At 51.5% G+C, this 17,527-nt stretch overlaps 1 protein-coding gene across 2 annotated transcripts in view; it reads right to left on the bottom strand.

The window, feature by feature from the left end:
* The window catches only part of PLXNB3 (plexin B3), a 53,771-nt gene extending 36,845 nt beyond the window's left edge, over positions 1–16,926 (bottom strand). Inside the window, exons 1-4 of one of the 2 annotated variants that reach the window (XM_083419265.1) lie at positions 16,700–16,926; positions 10,792–10,861; positions 6,531–7,628; positions 6,232–6,411 (exon numbers count right to left, since the gene is read on the bottom strand). In XM_083419265.1, coding sequence (XP_083275391.1) covers positions 6,232–6,411; positions 6,531–7,628; positions 10,792–10,827 — 1,314 coding nt within the window. In that variant the 5' untranslated portion in view covers positions 10,828–10,861; positions 16,700–16,926. Of the gene's footprint in view, positions 1–6,231; positions 6,412–6,530; positions 7,629–10,791; positions 10,862–13,408; positions 13,663–16,699 lie in introns of those variants that run through there. The other variant, XM_083419266.1, reaches the window with a different exon arrangement.
* Between the last annotated feature and the right edge of the window lie 601 nt (positions 16,927–17,527).

Below are 17,527 nucleotides of genomic sequence, written 5' to 3' on the forward strand. Positions count from 1 at the left end.
CCAGCACACCAAGCCTAGAAATGCAGCAAGCCGCTGGAGAGAACAGAGTTCTCCATCCCTCATCTGCCAGCCGCTCGGCAGGCTAGTAATTTTTATGGGCTTATTTGCAAGGCTGGATTAAAGGCTCAGCAGAGGGGATCAGTTTTCAGACACTTGCAAGGAGGGGGGCACAGGGAGTTCCGGAAAAAAGGGGCGGGAAAAAGGGAGAAAAGGACACCAGCATGAAGTAAAAACAAGTAGCCCAGATCTGTGGAGCAAAGACAATTAAGGGGCAAATAAGGAGAGGGAAAGTAGATAAGAAAGAGCCAAGCTTTTTTAAAAAGGAAAAAAATTGAATGCCACATTCAAACTGATCCATTGAGGAAACAGAAGCCGGTGAAGAGGGGGATGTAAAAAAGGAGAAACAAGGGCAAAACAGAGAATGAGAAGGAGTGAGAGGTGGGGAGAAGAATGGGCGCCAGAACTGAGAATAAGGGGAAGGAAGGGGGGAGAGAGAGGATGAAACCAGAAAAAAGGCAAAACAGAGAGATGAGGATTCGTCATCAAGCCAAGAAAGTGTAAGAGAATAGACAAATGTGGTTGTTGTGGGCAGAGGGAGAGAAAACAAAGGGTAGCACTATTAAGAAGCATGAGTCCAGACTTTGGAGAAACTTGGGTAGCCATCCAAACGCTCTGCCTGCCAGAAACCTCTTTCTGCCCTCAAGTGGGAGAGATCTTGTCTGGAAGGGTCTTGGCTGACATCATGCTACCCTGGACAGCCAGTGCGGTGTAGTGAGTGATGGGGAGACCTGGGTTCAAATTCCCTGTCAGCTATGACGTTCACTGGGTAACCTTGGGTCTGTTACTATGGTCTCTCAGCTAACTGTACCCCATTGGTTCATTGCAACGAAAAAACAGGAGATCCTTGAAGGAAGGGGAAATGAAGAGGAGGAGGAGGAGGAGGAGGAGGAGGAGGAAGAAGAAGAAGAAGATTTAGTAAATTTGTACACCGCCCTTCATTCAAAGATCCCAGGGTTGTTCACAACAGAAAAAGACACCGGACACATTCTTAGGGTCCCTTGAGATATTTGGTGGGTCTATTCCACAACATGCAGAACAGTGCATTAGTGACGGATCGTGTGCAGGTAACAAGCACCGTACTCTGCTTTCACTTACATGATTCCAGCTTCGCGCAGGTAGAGGAAAAGTAAGTAAATAAATGAAGAGCAGAGTAAGCCCACCATTCCCCACCCTCCATGTACCGTATTTATTTTCCCCCAACCCAGGCACCCAGCAGGTTTTCCTTGCTTACCAGACTTTGGGAAGGCAGTGGGGGGGCCCTGGCAGCAGCCTAGATTCCCCTCAAGGCTCCTACCCAAAGCCTGATAACCAAGACTTCCAAGAAGGTCATGGGAAGGCGCTGGTCACTGCCCTTCCCAGAGCCCAGGAAGCAGCCCTCCACCCTGCAGGGGGACAATGGCTCCTTGGCTTCCTGAAATTTTACATTTACACACGGACCCCAGAACCTGACCCTCGCATAAGATAAAGATACCTGTACTGGACCATCCACATACCATCCTGCTTTATTAGTTTTTCAGTCAAGCCTCCTCAGTATTATCACATTATTGCCATCTAGAAAGGCAGTCTTACACTGCAGCACAATTACATTGGGAGAAAACCTCTGAAACATTTGTGGGATGAGTTACAGGATTTCAGCAGGAAACTGAAACTTTTACCAGCGTAAACAATATTGACAGCAGGATCATGTATAATTGCCCCAATAGCACAAGCACAAACTAACATGAATGCACTACAAAAAGGACGTCTGGAAGAGCCTTTAGTGCAGAGCTTTCCAAACTGTGTGTTGCGACACATTAGTGTGGCGGCTGCAGTGTGTAAGGGTGTCACACAAACGTTCCCACACTCTACCCAGGGCTGGAAAGGGGTTAGTTTAACCTCTGGTTTTCTAGTAAAACTGTATTACTGTGTCGAGAAATGATGCATGTCTAAAAAGTGTGTCACTGACATGAAAAGTTTGGAAAGCTCTGCTTTAGCGCCTGAGAACCATGGAACAACTGTAGCAGCAATCCCCTGCCACTACCTTCTCCTGCAGCTCAAGCTTCCGAGAGGGATGCTGAAGAGAAAGTTTCTCATCAAAGTATTTGCAGTGGCTCCAACAAAAGAAGAAAAAGGTGAAAAGAGTGGGGAGGAGAACCTGTGCCCCCCCCGCCCATTGTTGCTGGACAGCCTTCCAATGGTCCAGCATGATGGGAGTTGTAACGCAGCAATATCTGGAGGGCCCAAGGTTCCCTACTCCCAAGTTAAAGCACAGAAGCACTACCCAGAGTAAATAAAAAAGGAAAAAACTACAGCACAACCCCTGAGCTTCAAGCAATTAATTTTAACAAAATTATAAAACACAATCACAAATAGCAACAAGACAATCAGAGAGGCTGAAACCCAACAAAAGGCAGAGATAGTCACCTCTTCTTTTCATCTTCTGAGCTAACAGGCGAAAGAGAAAGGGATAAAGAGAAGAGGGCCCAGCAGCCAAGAGCTTTGGGGATCTCTTCTGGAAAGAAGGCAACCTGCCCTGTATCCATGCTTGGTAGCCAAGCAGAGTGCCTGGGGCAGACGTCCTGGGAGCCTACATAGCAGGTAGCAGAGAGTAGGAGAGGGTCTCTACTCAAAGACAGAGACCACCCTAGCACATATCCCTTTCCCTCCCACACACTTCAACCCTAAACTACTCCAGAAAAACTTATATGGGAGAACAAAGGGGTGACAGAGGAGCGAGAACTTCATCCATACTACATGGGACCATGAAATAGCATGAATGAAAGCTGAAGGAACAAATGGGACAGCAGGAAATATTGGGCACCCACTACCCCTTGGCATCATCCTCACCCCAAACTGGCAGCAGGCTGCTCATGTGTAGAACCCTCATGTTCCTGGAGAATATGCCCAGCAATAGCGAAAGTTGTGTGGGTGCTACGCCCCAGACCAGCTAGGACAGGGTGGTGGAGAGTAGCCAATGGCTGACTCATTACTGGGGAAATGGATATGGCGAACATGCACGATCTGTGCCCTGTTCTTGAGCTGCACACACACACCCCGGACCCTTGGTATGACAAGAATGACTGCTCCTTTGCTGCTTAGCACACAGGCCAATTCTCTTCTCCCAGCCATGAGTTTTCACAGGACCCAACCTTGGTACAAAAAAAGAACAGTCTGAAACCACTCCACAGGGCAGGGCAGGGAGGGCAAAGCATGACTGACAGGATTCTGGAAATCCTACTCGGCGCCAGGCTGGCTTTGGAGACCAGATAAATTTGTAACCATGTGGATGGCTACTTCCACAGCTGGAACACATGATGCTGATGCTGCCTTATTTACTGGTCCATCTAGTAGTGGCTATTCTAACGGTCAGGACCTCAGGTCAGAAGACTTTCCTAGCATTTGCCACCCAAGTGCGACAGAGGATTGAGCCCCCAAAATGAAAGGAGGTCTGCTCCTAAGAATCAGGTCTGCTCCAACCTAGAAACCTGCTTTAACAAATGAAAGTTGAGGTTTTCAGGATACTCAATTCTGCCAAAGTCTGTCCCTGGGCAGTCCAAAGTTATGCACGCCGGCCTAAACCTGAATAAACTGCAGTGCAAGGCTGCAGCTGTTGAGGAACTACGCGGGAAAACTAACCCATGTTACTGATGCAGTTTCTCACCTGGACAGAAAACACTAACACACTGGGCACCACTGATTCTAGGTTGAAGGCACATGTGTGTGTGTTTTGGGATATGAGGAGAGGTTCTACTAGAGAGGAAGAGAATAGGAACCTTGGACTACAAGCATCAATTGGTATGAAGAGTGGATCAATCACTGCCCTAGGCCCTTACAGTGAGCAAAATTAGTAACCACAGTTAATTAATTAGTTAAATCAGCAATATTAGAACAGTGGGGCTGAGAGTAAAGCATGCTCATGTTCTTAGGTTATGCTGGTCCTGGACTGTTACTGAAAGGGTTTGTCCTCACTTCCTCTTCAGTGTTCAATCAGAACAAACGGCAATGTGGGTTTCCTCCAGAATCCGGATTGACATTTGTTCTGATTTAGAGCTAACAGTGGGTTTTCCCTGAGAAAAGAGGGAGAAATAAATGGCTGCCTTTGTTTACTAAAGTGTAATGTTCTGTCTAACATTTCCTTCATTATCCCGCCCCCCCCCCCCCAATATGCTTATACTGGTTCTTTTTTTTAGCCTAAAAACTTAGGTTGAAATCAGAAAATTGGTTAAAAGGCAGATCAATCAACTAAACATTATTTAGTAAGTGGCCAGTCCAAAGGGGAAATCGCATGACAGAATACAGTATGGCAAATCCATAGACAGCAAAAACTCTAAAAGGCCGACAAGCCTTCTTAAGTCTCCAGATTTTTCTAGACTCAGTACCAGGAATCAAGAGCAATTTTTCCAGAGCTGAAAGAATTGCAGCAAATACTTTATGCTGTGAAAGGATCTCCTATCACTTTCCTTCTTAGTGAGAGGAGAATTTTTATGGGGCTTCCTGCTCTGTGACACATTTGGAGAAACTGCTTATTATACACTTAGTTTAATTTTTAAAAATCCTCCGCTCTTAGCTCTTCCTTGTCATATGGCGAAAGAGAAGCAGCAATCATCCCAATGCAAGAAAATTTACAATATGCTTCCAGCATAAGCAACACAACAGCCTTCACTCTGTACAGTGTATTAGGCCTCAGGTTTAGACTAAGAGGGAGGGAGGGACAGCCTGCTTGGAAGCAGGTGCTGGCGCTGCACACATGAAACATGCAATTTTAAATGGCTTGAAACACGCAATTAAAAATCAAAATCAAACCCAGTCCTACCCCTACAGGCAGGATGTGCCAAATCAGCCCTCCCTGTAGAATATTTTTTTGGTCTTTAATTTGTGGGAAAATGGAATCTCAGACTCGGGAGGAGAAGGAAATATGCCAGACACACCTTGCATTTTTTGAAAGCTAAATTTCTGCTCCGGGGTGAACTAATTCTGCACTCCAAACAGCTATACTCCATAATCTGAAAGGAATTACAAAACTTAAGCCGATCTGCATGTGCTTCATTTCCCTGCACAGGTTTTCAATTTGCTTCTATTACTCATGGGAAAGAGCAGTGACCAATCCTTACACTAGTTTTGTCTCCTCTCTGGTTTCAGAAGCATCACTAGGCATCAACCACCTACTTAAACAATTATTTCTGCACCAATATAGCTAGAGACTTGCTCTGAAGGGAGGGAGAGAGGAGGAGATTCTCAGGATGTTGAATTAGTGACCAATACCAAATTTTGCGGCTTGCAAACAGCATGAGCTGTTCCACTTTTTATCTCACACATGTGGCAGGCATCTCCCAAGCCTATGCAAATAAATTGTACTGTGGGATTAAGACACACAGATGCTAACTTATTCAGAGTCTCAAACTCGGAGCGCTTTGGAAGAAAAGAGGTCCAGACCTTGAAGAAATTATACCAAGCTCTGCACACATGTGGATCAGAGGCATAATTAGAGGTCTGAAAACTCCAAACTGCAGAAATGTATCTACTTCTGGTATGGAGTTGCCTTCACCCCGTACCTCCCCCTTCTAGGATATTGAAGAAGTTAAAGCAACATCAAAAGGCACACACAGTTTAGGGTCTAACTCTTGATTCGCTTACAAGCTTAGGGACATAGGTCAGTAGGATAGCAACTGCTTTGCATGCAGAGTCCCAGGTTAAATCCTCAGCATCTCCAGCTGGGCTGGGAGACCACATTGCCTGAACTCCTCAAGATCAAGGCCAGTCAATGGAGAGAACATGGATCCAGACAGACCAAGTTGCCTACACTGAAGTGAGTAAGCAATAAGTCAAATATGAATGAAAACATGTGAACACAAGCACACGAGTTCTCTTTTGAATTTTCCTTGAAGAACAGCTTTGGGAAGCAGTGATTTGGAGCACAGAAGCAGCTGAGGTACTCTTGCTCCCCACCGCTGCTGCTTCTCCACTCCAAATCATCCTACGGATCCTGCCACACACAGGATGAACCCAAAATAAAATCAAAACCACCTATGCAGAAATATGGGCTAAATAAATTTAAACAAATATATAAGGGGGGAGGAGGAGAACAGTAACACAAACACCCATTTAGCAGGTGCACACCTGGGTGGAAGCTGTCAGCAGCACAGCAGGAACACAGCACACAGCTCAGATTATTGTCACTGCGTCGCCCATTACCTTATGCAGCTGCCCAACACCATCTCCAAGGAAGGCGATGGTATGACCTGCTTCTATCATGGCCGCCACGGCTGTCAGTCTTGGCATGGTAGTGAGAAGAGCCTCGGCCACCAGTGGCTTCCGGCTAGCAATGGGACTAGGTGTGTGCTCATCCCCACAAGGGTAAGACTCTGGCGACTCCTGGAAATCAACAGAAAGGTTGGAATGCAGCCACCTCTGGGCTAGGGAAGCCTTTCCACTGCCCCCTCTTGCCTCTTCCCCCACGGAAAGAAGGCAATCACTTCCAACCTCTCTCTCACCTTAGGCAAATAATTGCAGCGGGAGGTCACCCCATATTCAATGGCGGCCTCCTGCTCATTTGTGGCACCCATTCCAGCCGAAGTGTAACACAGCCGCCGTGTCTGCTCCATGGCTGCGTTCACGTCGCCCAAGCTGTAGGAGCACAAAGCTGTCTGGGCTGTCGGGGAGGAAGTGGAGCCCTGCCCAGCGGCTGAAACGACAAAGAGGGTTGCCTCGTCCCCAGGGACGCCGGATGCCAAGTGCCCAGCCTGAGCCAGATTGTAAACCTGCCCTTTTGCGTCCCGACACTCGAGGGGCAGCTCGACGTAGGAGTAGAGGTTGGTGTCGTCCACGCAGCTCCGCGATAGGTAGGGGCGATACTCCATTTGTGCCTTTGCTCCACGCCGAGAGAACAGGAAGTAGACGTAGCCCCCAGAGGCAAAGGCCGCCACGTAGCTGTTGTTGTAGTCCGAGAAGTCCCCCACCACCAGCTTGCCCATCCCTTCGTTAGAGAACGCCTGGGGTCCTTCCAGCTGCCGGATCGTGAATGGTGGGATGCCCCCAGAGAGCTTTGCGGTTAGCCCACGACCCACAAAGAGCAGGTCACGGCCATCGTGTTGCCCCACCAAGCCCACGGTCGAAACCCGCGGCTCGTTGGCTGCCACAAACTGGTTGTCACCAGGATCCTCGGGACGGTATAGCACTTTGTTGATGTCTGCTAGGGCTCTCTTCTCGCACACTCCCTGGAAGAGCTGCCCACAAACCACCAGCTCCCCGGCCCGCTCATTGGCCAACAGCAGCTTGTTGGAATTGTCCGTGAGCCGGGCCTGGGGGCAGTCGCGTGCGTCGCGGAAAGGAAGACACTCGGGGCTGTCTTGCGCGGGCCCCGTTCGCACACGCCCTGTCAGCCTCAGCTCGGGGCTCAGCTGGTACAAGGCATTGACGGCACCCACATACAGCGCCCCTGTGTCCCGGGCTCGGGCCAGGTGGTTGAAAGTCGTGTTGGGGGCCAAGAAGGATGGGTAGGAAGGGGGCCGAGCAGCTGGGTATGATGGCAGGAGGAGTGTCAGGGCAACCACCGAGGGCAGCAGCAAGTGGCCTAGGAACATGGCCAAATCCTGGACAGAAGGAGAAAGAGAAGGCATGATTAGCACCCAGAGACACAGCAGGCAGCCTCTTTCGTGTGGAAACTCCAGGCTCAAAGGAGACATTTAATTAACTTATTCAAATAAGTCTCGTGACTCATTAGCCGCTCTCATGCAGCACAGAACTGTGGCATAGCATGCTGTGTGGGAATCACCAAGCTGGAGATATAGTCTGGTTTCTGACACAGATCTTTTTCCCTGGATAGGATCTGTACCACATTCCAAGGGGAGCTGCTGATCAAGGCTCCGCTGCTGGATTTTGACACTGAGAAGTGCACCCATCAACATTCGGCAAAAAGTCTGGGCAGACACTCTCTCCTCACTGCTCCCCAGGGCTAGTAAAACCAGACTAACTTGTGCAAAACAGATGCGATGCCAATTTGATGATGTTTTGTCTGGTTTCTCTTGTCAGGGTGGGTTAATGAGGAGGCAAAAGAAGATCTCTTTCCACTCCACCAATTATACACTTACAAGTGAAGTTGGAATCCTGATCACCATTTGTGAATACAAGATAGGGACTGTCTAGACTGGTCTGTAGTAAAGAGGTGCAATCTTGCATCCTCTGTGCACCACACTTTTAAGGCAGCACCAAGAACCCAGGAGCAGAGGCATAGGAAGGTCAGGTGGTCCCTGGTGTGGAAATTTTCTTGTCTCCCCCCCCCCCACATTGATTTATTTATTTTTGCCTCCAAAAATGGTTTTACTTTATTTCATATTTTCTTACAAAGGAATGTGGATTCTGAGCCTCTGATAACAAGTAGGCAACTATGGACAGATACTTAAATCTACAGGATGGATTGTGTTTTGGCTTGTGTTATTTTATTTATATTTATTGTTTATTTATTTAATAAAAATTATTTTTAAAAACCTGAAAAGTGGTTTACCGAAACAAAAAACACCACAGCAGTAAAATCAAGAAAAATTAACAATCCTACTTTAAAACATACAAAAGCTAAAATATTAAGATTAAAATTAACTTCAACTTTCCAAGCATCTAGTTATGCTTGCCTAAAGAAGAATGCTTTTAGCAGGTGCCCAAAAAGAGTCTAGCAAAGGCATGTGCTTTGTTGCAATTTCAGCCTTCACGACATAGGAAAAAGGCCACGTAAACAGATGTTTTCATGGAGGAGGGTCAAGATATTAACTGATATGCATGAAATTTCATATGTAGCTATATAATCCCTAATGTAGTAGGATCAGACGTTTGGAGCAGGCATGTTCAAAAAAAAGTTTTTTATGAACCGCCCTCATAGGGCAGTAATTGTTCCCTGACAATTTGTCACTCCCCCCCCCCCAATGATGGCACCTGGGGCGGTCCGTCCCCACCCTGCCCCCTTTCCTATGCCCAGGAGTCCTGGCACACTTCTTCTACCTCCCTGGCTTAGGATGCCTCTCAATGTCCAGTTTCAGTGGCCCTTTTCCCCAACTGGTGCTCAGTTCCGCACATTATTCCTCTCCCCCGCTCTGCCCACCACAATGGATGCCGTAGAATGGTGACTCCAGTTCCTCCTTCCCACACTTTGCCCTTTCAGACCCAAGACATTTTGCTGCCTGAAGCAGCCCGAATTCTCCCTCCCCTCCCGAAGGCCAATACTTTAAGGAGTTGAGCGCATCATTCAGACACCAACTCCTGCCTTCATTTGTCTCCCCACATGGTGCTGCAAGAAGCCGCTCAAATTACCCCCAAGAGGAAGTGGAAGGAGTGGGGGGGGGAATCCAGTCCGCTTTCACCTTGGAAATGAGTGTCCTCCCCCTCCTTTCCAACACCAACTGGGATTTAGCAGCCCAGGGAAGGCGATTAAGCCACATCCCATCGGAATTAATCCCCTCCCTCAAGCGAGGTCACAGCTCAGACAGCAGCAACACAGGCGGGAGACGTGAACAGCGCAAGGATGCTCTCGGCTTCATCACTGCCCAGCCCCTCAGTCTGGCCTTTGCTTCTATTTGCCATTCTTTAAATGGCCTGCAAAGGCAATGCCTACAAGACACCCAAAGCACAATGTGTGCTCACAAGTGCAGGAAGAGGAGAGACAGAAATGGGACTACTTTTTAATTAATAGGTTGTTTTGGTTTTGGTTTTTAAAAAAAGCAATAATGCACTGATAGGGAGACGAGTGGGATATTCTACAGGTTTAGCAATCTCAGTTTGGAGCCATGGCAGGAAAAAGAGAGGCCAGTTTGGAGCCATGGCAGGAAAAAGAGAGGCCAGAAGAAGAGTGTGAACTGGCAAGTCAATCTGCATGTTAGCACAGGAAGCAAACGAGTGTGCAAAGAATGTAATTCAAAACGAGGAAACTGCATAGCCTCCTCTTCACACGCACACCCCCTCGCAGGCCCCAGACAGATGCCATCAGGAAGATGGCACCTAAGGCGGCGGGGGGGGGGGGACACCTCTCCCCCTTCTGCTCTGCTCCAATTCCCCTGACCCAGCTGTTGCCTAAACACACAGATGTGAAGGTGCTTTGTCCCACTCCCTCCTCCCCAGTGGAATTCCCAACCCAGCAAAGCACACACAAACACCACCCTCCATATTATCTCATTGCCCAGCACATGGGCCCATCTGCCTGCTGGAGGAGGGGGGGTGCAGAACCTAGATATTCAACATCCTGGCTGGAAACCAAACCTTCTGTCTCATCCCTCCATCTCCCCCTACGCCCAGTCTCAGGTGGGGGTGGGCAGGCAGGAAGCACAGAGACGAGAGCTTACAGTAACCCCCACCCCTTCCCTCCTGGCAACAGCTGGAAGGGAGCAGAGGCAGCACATGTAGCAACACCAACACACACACAAAATCCCTGGGGAAGGTGAGAGAGAGACACACAGGCAGACAATGGCACAGGGGTGGGGCTGCAAGGGAGACAAAAGGAACCACACACACACACTTTCAGGAATCCTGGTCCCCGCTTCTTAGCACGGAATAGCAACCCAAGTCTGTCATCAAAGCATATCACAGGGTAGTATCAGAAATGTGTCACACACCAAACTAAGTTTTTCCAGCACCTGCTTCAGCTCATGACATGCGCACACATGCACATCCCCTCTGCCCAGCAGCTATGGTACTCCAGCACAGTTGCGCCTCCCCTGTTAAATCCCATTTTCCTCCTCTGCAATTTCCCCTTCCTACACTTCCAAGGCTTACCGTTTGGCTGCGCTGGGGGCATTTCAGCTCCCACATGGTGGCGTCGAGCAGGAGGACTCAGCAGGCATCCCTATGGGTGGAAGAATGAGATAAGACAGCGGGTGAGTTGACATGGGTGCCGGGGGACGGAGAGGGGGAGAGGTTAGATGGCAATTCAAGGCTGCATCAATGGCTGCTGTGATAACCTTCCCCAATCAAAGCCCCCACTGTTCCCATCTCGGCTGTGCCATCACAGAGCCACACGGGGGCTAAAGGGGCCCATTATCCCCTAGAAACAGAGCTCTCACAACTTATACACATAGCACTGGCACCCCAGAGAGAATGAAACAGGCTGGAGGGGAGAGGGGCTGTGGGTGCAAAATGAAGGGCATTGCCAGAGACAGGAGAAGGCAGCTATTGCAGGCTGGGGGGGGGGGTCCTGAGATTGCAAGAGACGGACAGGTCGGGCTTGTGTCTGGCCCTTGGGTGGGGAACAGAGGAATCCCTTGTGATTTCTTTGCATGAAGTTATTGATTAACTGGAAGGGGCAGGGAGAGGGGGATGGCTGTGCCTGGTTTGCTGGGACCTGAGGGGGCCCCTTTTTAATTTTGGGGTGGGGGCAGGTCATAAAGCAGTACAAGGCTGACCCAAACCATTTAAACGAAAAGCTTAAGAAAGGCAAAACCAGTCAAGGAATATTGTCTGATAAACCCATTTCCAAAATTGATTCCCAAACCTTTCTGATCATTTTGCTACAGGGCTTCCTAATGCCTGAGGAAGGAGGTGGGAGAAGAAGTCAGTTAACACGCCCTAATTAACTTGGGGGCCTAATCAACTGGGAAGGTCTCCTGCACACAAGACTGACCAAAGCTGTTCATGTCAGCAGAGCTGGTGCAAAACTTCTCAAGGTGGATTGAGTCCCACAGATCAGGACTTTGCCTGTCTCCCATTCTCCTGCCCAAAATCTGCTGCTGGAGGCAGCTGCCACCATGAGGCACCTGGCAGAAGCCTTAATGTGTAGTTATGGTGCTATGAGCTTAGAATCCAGTTCAGTCAAGTCCAGCCCATTTCATGCCATTTCAGCCTCAATCTCTCAAAGCAGCAACCCTCCCTGGCTTTCCCAAGCAATTATTGTGCCCACCCCACGCTATAGCATAATAGCAATTCCATTAGAGCCTCATGGAATCATCGATCCTCCTTTGCCGGCTCCAGGAAGCTGCAGAATTGGGGACATTTGGCCTGAGCGGGGAGGGGCAGGACACTCCCCACAAGGGAGTGGGTGCAAGATTAAGGTTACAGCCAGCAGGGGGTGGGTGGGGAGAAGCAGCAGAAGGGGAAGGACAGGGAAGAGAGAGAGAGAGAGAGAGAGAGAGAGAGAGAGAGAGAGAGAGAGAGAGAGAAAGTGTACACAAAGTACAAACAGCCAAGGTGTCAGGAGTGTGTTGCTTTCACTAGGCCTTCCCCAGGTACCTAGGCCCTGTCACAATGGGTCCTGATTATTCCGTTCCCCTGCAAAGTTTGGTTTGGGGCAAGACAACACACTCTTGCTCTGAGCTCAGGCCCGCCCCACCCTTGGTGCTGCTTTTGCGACTCCCCACAATGCCACCTCCTGTGGCGCCCTGGAGTCAGCAGAGGCCTCGGCTGAGAAGGTGTCGGGGTCAGCAAGAAGCTGCAGTTCCCTGGCGAGCGCCCAGCGCAGCCGCCCCCACAGCGGGAAGCAGGCGTGGGGAGAGCCATGCCAGTCCAGGGGCTGCTGAATGCCCCCTTTGTCTGGCTGGGGGTAGGGGGGCAGGAACAGAGCCACCCCTGATAACAGTCCAGGGAATAATGAGAGACTCTGGCGCAGGGAGTTCAGAACCAGCGCGTTTAACCCTACAAGTGCCAAAGCCCACCAGAAAAGTGGGGAAAGGAGGGGGAAATTGCAGGTACAACAACCTGACATCTCTCCCTCTGTGCCAACACCCCCCCCCCCGCCTGCACGCACACCGTGCATTTAAAGCACACCCTGCCTGAGCAATCCTGGGAGGTGCAACTTGCCCATCTCAGAACTACAATTCCTAGTATCCTGAACAAACTACAGTTCCCAGGATTGTTTGGGGGCAGTGTGTGCTTTAAATGCATGGTGTATAACCAGCCACACACTTATGCGCAGGCATGGCGGGTAGGACTCCTATGGACACAGACAGTGGCGTGGGAGGAAATCAATGGGGCTTTTGAGTGCCTCCCAGGGTAACAAGCTCTGGGGCAGCAAAGCGCGCGGAAGCCTGAAAGAGGGCGTCAAAGCAAGTCAGAGCGTGAAGGGGAAAAAAGACAAGAGGAGAAAATGTGGGGCAGACGTGAAGGGACCACAGCCAAGAGGGGGGGCTGGGACCTCGTCATGAACCTCTCTTCGTTTCCTCAACACCGAGGCTTCAGATGCACACCCTTCTCACTAGCATTGCCCTACCAAGCACGGCAGCACATCATGTCCCCTCAGACGGACCTCAGCATATCTATGCACTTGTTGTTTTCCAGCAACAGGCACCTTCACACACACAAACACACCACTCACAATCGACCACCACCCTGCCCAGGGCCATTGGAGGTACCTTCCCCTGTGGATTCCTTCCTTACGCGGCCTCAGGCTCCCTGCACACACCTGTTCCAGCGGGAAAGCAGGTTCTTCCTCCTCCTGGGAAGTGCCTGGCACTGCTGCCTTTCGCACAGGTTCCTACGCTGGGCAACACGCATTGCTGGTGCTGGTGCCCGCAAGAGCAAACCGTGGGCGGCCTCAGTAATCCCTCACGCAGCAGCAGCAGCAAGTGGGGCTGGGAACCACAGCAGCCCCCCTCCGCTGGAGGAAAGGATCTAAAAACAGCCACAGCCGAAGTGCCTGTGCAGCAAGTGTCAGCATGTGTGGCAGGTATATGGGTGAGGACCGAGAAGCGTCTACACACCCACCCACCCACACCCCGGCCGCTGGGGTGGGTGGGGAGAGAGGGGCCCGTAGCTGGGGTCCGGGAGGGGATCCCAGATTCGACCACAGCCATCCCAGTGCCCCCCACATTCCCAAGTAGTACACATTATACAGGAGGAGGAAAACAAGGGGAGGATAATCACTATGTTTGTTATATAATCCAGGCAAACATTAAGCACTATTTGCCAGTCTATGGTAAACCGTCCCATTAAAGGAAGACAGGCACTAATCCTTCCCCCACCCCCTGCTGTGTGAGGGGAGGAGGGGGAAGAGTCAGACAACGACAGGATTAGAATCATGTGATTCTGAGTTCTTGGCAAATCCATTCCTCTCCCCAACCCAACCCACTGGCCACTGCTTAACCATGCACTGGCTGAAGTCTCTGGGGAGGAAGGTGGTCTCCCCCCCCCCTTCTGCCTCACCCCGATAAATACACTCCACTTTAGAAAGATGAGACAAACCAACAAACACCCATTGTGAGTTTAATAACTGTGTGACTGGCAGCAGTCAGGCCTGCTGGGACTTGCCCTGCAGTCGACAGCAAAGGGGGGAGGCAGGAGAGAGACAGACTCCCACCCTCACCTACACGTGGCAGCTTGCCCTGCAAACCTTCCCCCGAAGACTAACACCTTCACATCTGGTTTCTTTAAGCATTCCTCCCCTCACTCCTTTGTAACCCCAGCGTCAGAAAAAAGGGAGTCCCGCATTTAACATATCCATTTGGCTGTCCTAGCTTTAAATCACAGGGAGGAGAGAGAATCCCACCTCTGTGTGAGGGGAGAAAACAAATCAGCATGGGACTGCTAGCAAGCCTACTCCATAAATTCAGCAAATGGTGGGGGGCGTGGTCCTTTCCCCCAGTTTGCTGATAGCTAGCCTACCACTTGCCTTTCCTTGTTATGTATCCTTAGGAGCATTCTGCGTTTTAGGTTTTTGAGGAGTGAGGTGGAGTTGGGGGCAAACACACTCAGAAATTAGAACTTAAAATACTAATAATTATACATAGATACATATTGTTTGTGTGCCTTTCCTTGCTATGTATAATTATTAGTATTTTAAGTTATAATTTCTGTATGCATATATCTGCTTAATTTAATAAAAAGGAATTTAGTGGGTTCAGAGAGAAATCCGCTTTCAGCACAGGTGGGATCACGTTAAGGCGCAAGGAGGCTGGGGGACCCATTTACTTTGCGGTGAAGGCATCATTCCAACTAGTTTAATTGTACTTTACTGTACTTGCAAACCATGCAACAGTATTGCCTCTTTGTGCAAAATGAGAACACTTAGCCCCCCACCACCACCACCACCGAAGCTCAGCTGCCTTATCCCAAGTCAGACCATTGGTCCATCAAGCTCAGTACTGTCTACACCAGGGGTGGGGCAGCTGTGGCCCTCCAGGTCTTGTGGGACTCCATTTCCCATCAGCCCCAGTCAGCACAGCCAATGGTCTGGTTTCCAGTCTCTGGTCCCCCTGATGGGGAGCAGCTTTGCTCAGTTCCTGAGAGGAGTCTTTTGCAGCCCTACCTGGAGATGATGAGAATTGAATCTGGGACCTTCGACAGGGTCAGCCACTGAGCTACTGCCCACCCCCAAGGCAGACCAAATCATCTCAGACTGGACGTCACTTTCCAAGCGGCAATCATTCTTTCTTAATCTATCCTGAAATCATGGTGTTAAGTGCCCCGACTCTTGGCCAGCTCAGCTGCAGAACTTTTAAATGGAGAAAACTGAAAGAAAATCCATCATATCTCTCTGTGATGTGGACATGTGAAAAAGGAGCAGCGCTTGTTGCCTATTAAAAATACAACATGCAACATGGTGACAAAACGCAAGTCTGCCTGGAAACACCAATCTCTGATCTGACAGCCCTTCCTCCTAATTCCCAATGTGTGCGGAGTCTCTGCGGTCGCCCAGTGTATGGAAAACGCACTCTGCACTTTCTCAGGGCCTGGCAATCTCCTTTTACTTTAAATATTCTGGCACAGAAAAGAGGTCAGAGCTGAGCTCTGGCACAAATCAAGCAGCCTCTCTGCAAATGAATGGGGCGTGCTCGCAGGGACGGAGAAACAGCCCCTACTCACTCTGGCATTTAGGGAGAGGCAAACGATGCCCTTCCCGCCTGTCACCTCTTTGAAGCTGCCGGAGAAGGTGTGATGCAAGCAGAAACAAACTATGGAAATCCACCCAGGCACGGAAAACAAGCCGCCTTTCCGATTGCACATCTCCGCCAAAAACGCGCCACGCTGAACCGAAGCTGGTTCTCCGAAAGGCGAGCGGCTCCCCGCCTCTGGGCTGCTGCCCCCTGCAAGCCCCACATGGCCTCAGCCCCGGCTCCCACTCCTTGCGCGGCTTCAGGCGGCGCGCCCAGACCCTCCGCCAACTCCCGAAGAGTCCCGGTCCAAAGCACCTGTTTCGCCGCCCGGCCTGGGAATCTCCCAGCGCGACAATTCGGGCAGAAGAACCATTGGCGGGGAGGCGGGCAAGGCAGGCAGGCAGGCACACAAAGCAGCCGGCTTGCGCAAGGGGCGCCGCGGGAGAAAGGGCTTTGCAGCCCACCCAGCCGCCCGAAAGCCCCCGGCAACTCCCCGCCGCCGCTTCCCTCCTCCCAGCAGCGCCTCCGCTCGCAGAAGGGGCGGGGATCGGGACCCCGATGGGGGAGGAACGGGAAAGTGCGGGGAGAAAGGGAGAGGTCGCCCGCGGGGGGAGCGAAGGAGAGGCAAGTTTGGCCCCGGCGCTGCGGGGAAGGGGGTCGCCCAGGAGGCAGAAGGGGGAGGAGGAGGGTCTCCGCCCGGGGCGGCATCCCGGAGGGGTGAAGGGACGCAGGAGAGGGGCGCCGGGGCAGCCGGTGGTGCTCCGCGGCAGGCAACGAGCCGCAACTGGCCGGCGACCCCGGGGGAGCAGGGAAAGGGGGTGTCGCGCAGCCTGGGAGCCCGGCGGAGAGAGCCTGGCGAGCGCGCCGCCCGTGCGCCTTACCTGGCCAGCCCGCGCCGAGAAGAACTTGCAGGCGGTCGCCGCTGCCACCCAGAGCCGCTCCCGGCGGCGGCGGCGGCCACTCCCCACAATGCACCGCTGCCAACTCCGGAGCGGCTCCCTTTCTCCGAGCCGCTCGCGGCGCCCAGCCTGCCCGCCCCTTCCCAAAGCCCCGCGGCGGGCCAGCGCCGAGGCCCGCAGGCGCCCCCTGCCGCCCCGAGGCAGCCGCCGCTCGAGAAGCCGGGCGCGCCTCCTGCCTTCCTTCCTTCCTTCCTTCCCGGCGCGCAGGAGCGGCTCTGGCGAGCAAGGCGGAGAGAGAGGGGCCAAGCGGGGCCCGGCGCCCACCAGGCGGACGGGGGCGGCTGCCTCGGGCGGCAGAAGCCAAGGGGCGGCTCCCACTTTGCTGCCCCCAGAGAAGAGGTTTCTGGGTTCCTGCGAGATCTCTCTGAAGAGCATAGCTGTCAACTTTTCCCTTTTCTTGCGAGGAATCCCATTCGGAATAAGGGAATTTCCCTTTAAAAAAAGGGAAACGTTGACAGCTATGCTAAAGAGTCCTACAAGACATAGGAGCCAACTCCTAGGGGCTGAAGGGTCTTTGGGCCCCCAATAAAACATTGAGGGGGCCGGGCCCTCCACAGTTGATGGGCGTTGCCATTCAAAGAGTGCGTGTGCACCACTCATGTGATCAGTTATGCAGTGGCGTAGCATGGGGGGTGCAGGGGGGCTGGCCGCACCGGGCGCAACATCTGGGGGTTAGGGGGCACAAATCCACGGGTTAGGGGGCGCAAATTACTTGCCTTGCCCCGTGTGCTGAAAACTCACGCTACGCCA

This window comes from Podarcis tiliguerta, assembly GCF_965153285.1.
Source record: "Podarcis tiliguerta genome assembly, chromosome: 17".
Classification (NCBI taxonomy): Eukaryota; Metazoa; Chordata; class Lepidosauria; order Squamata; family Lacertidae; genus Podarcis; species Podarcis tiliguerta.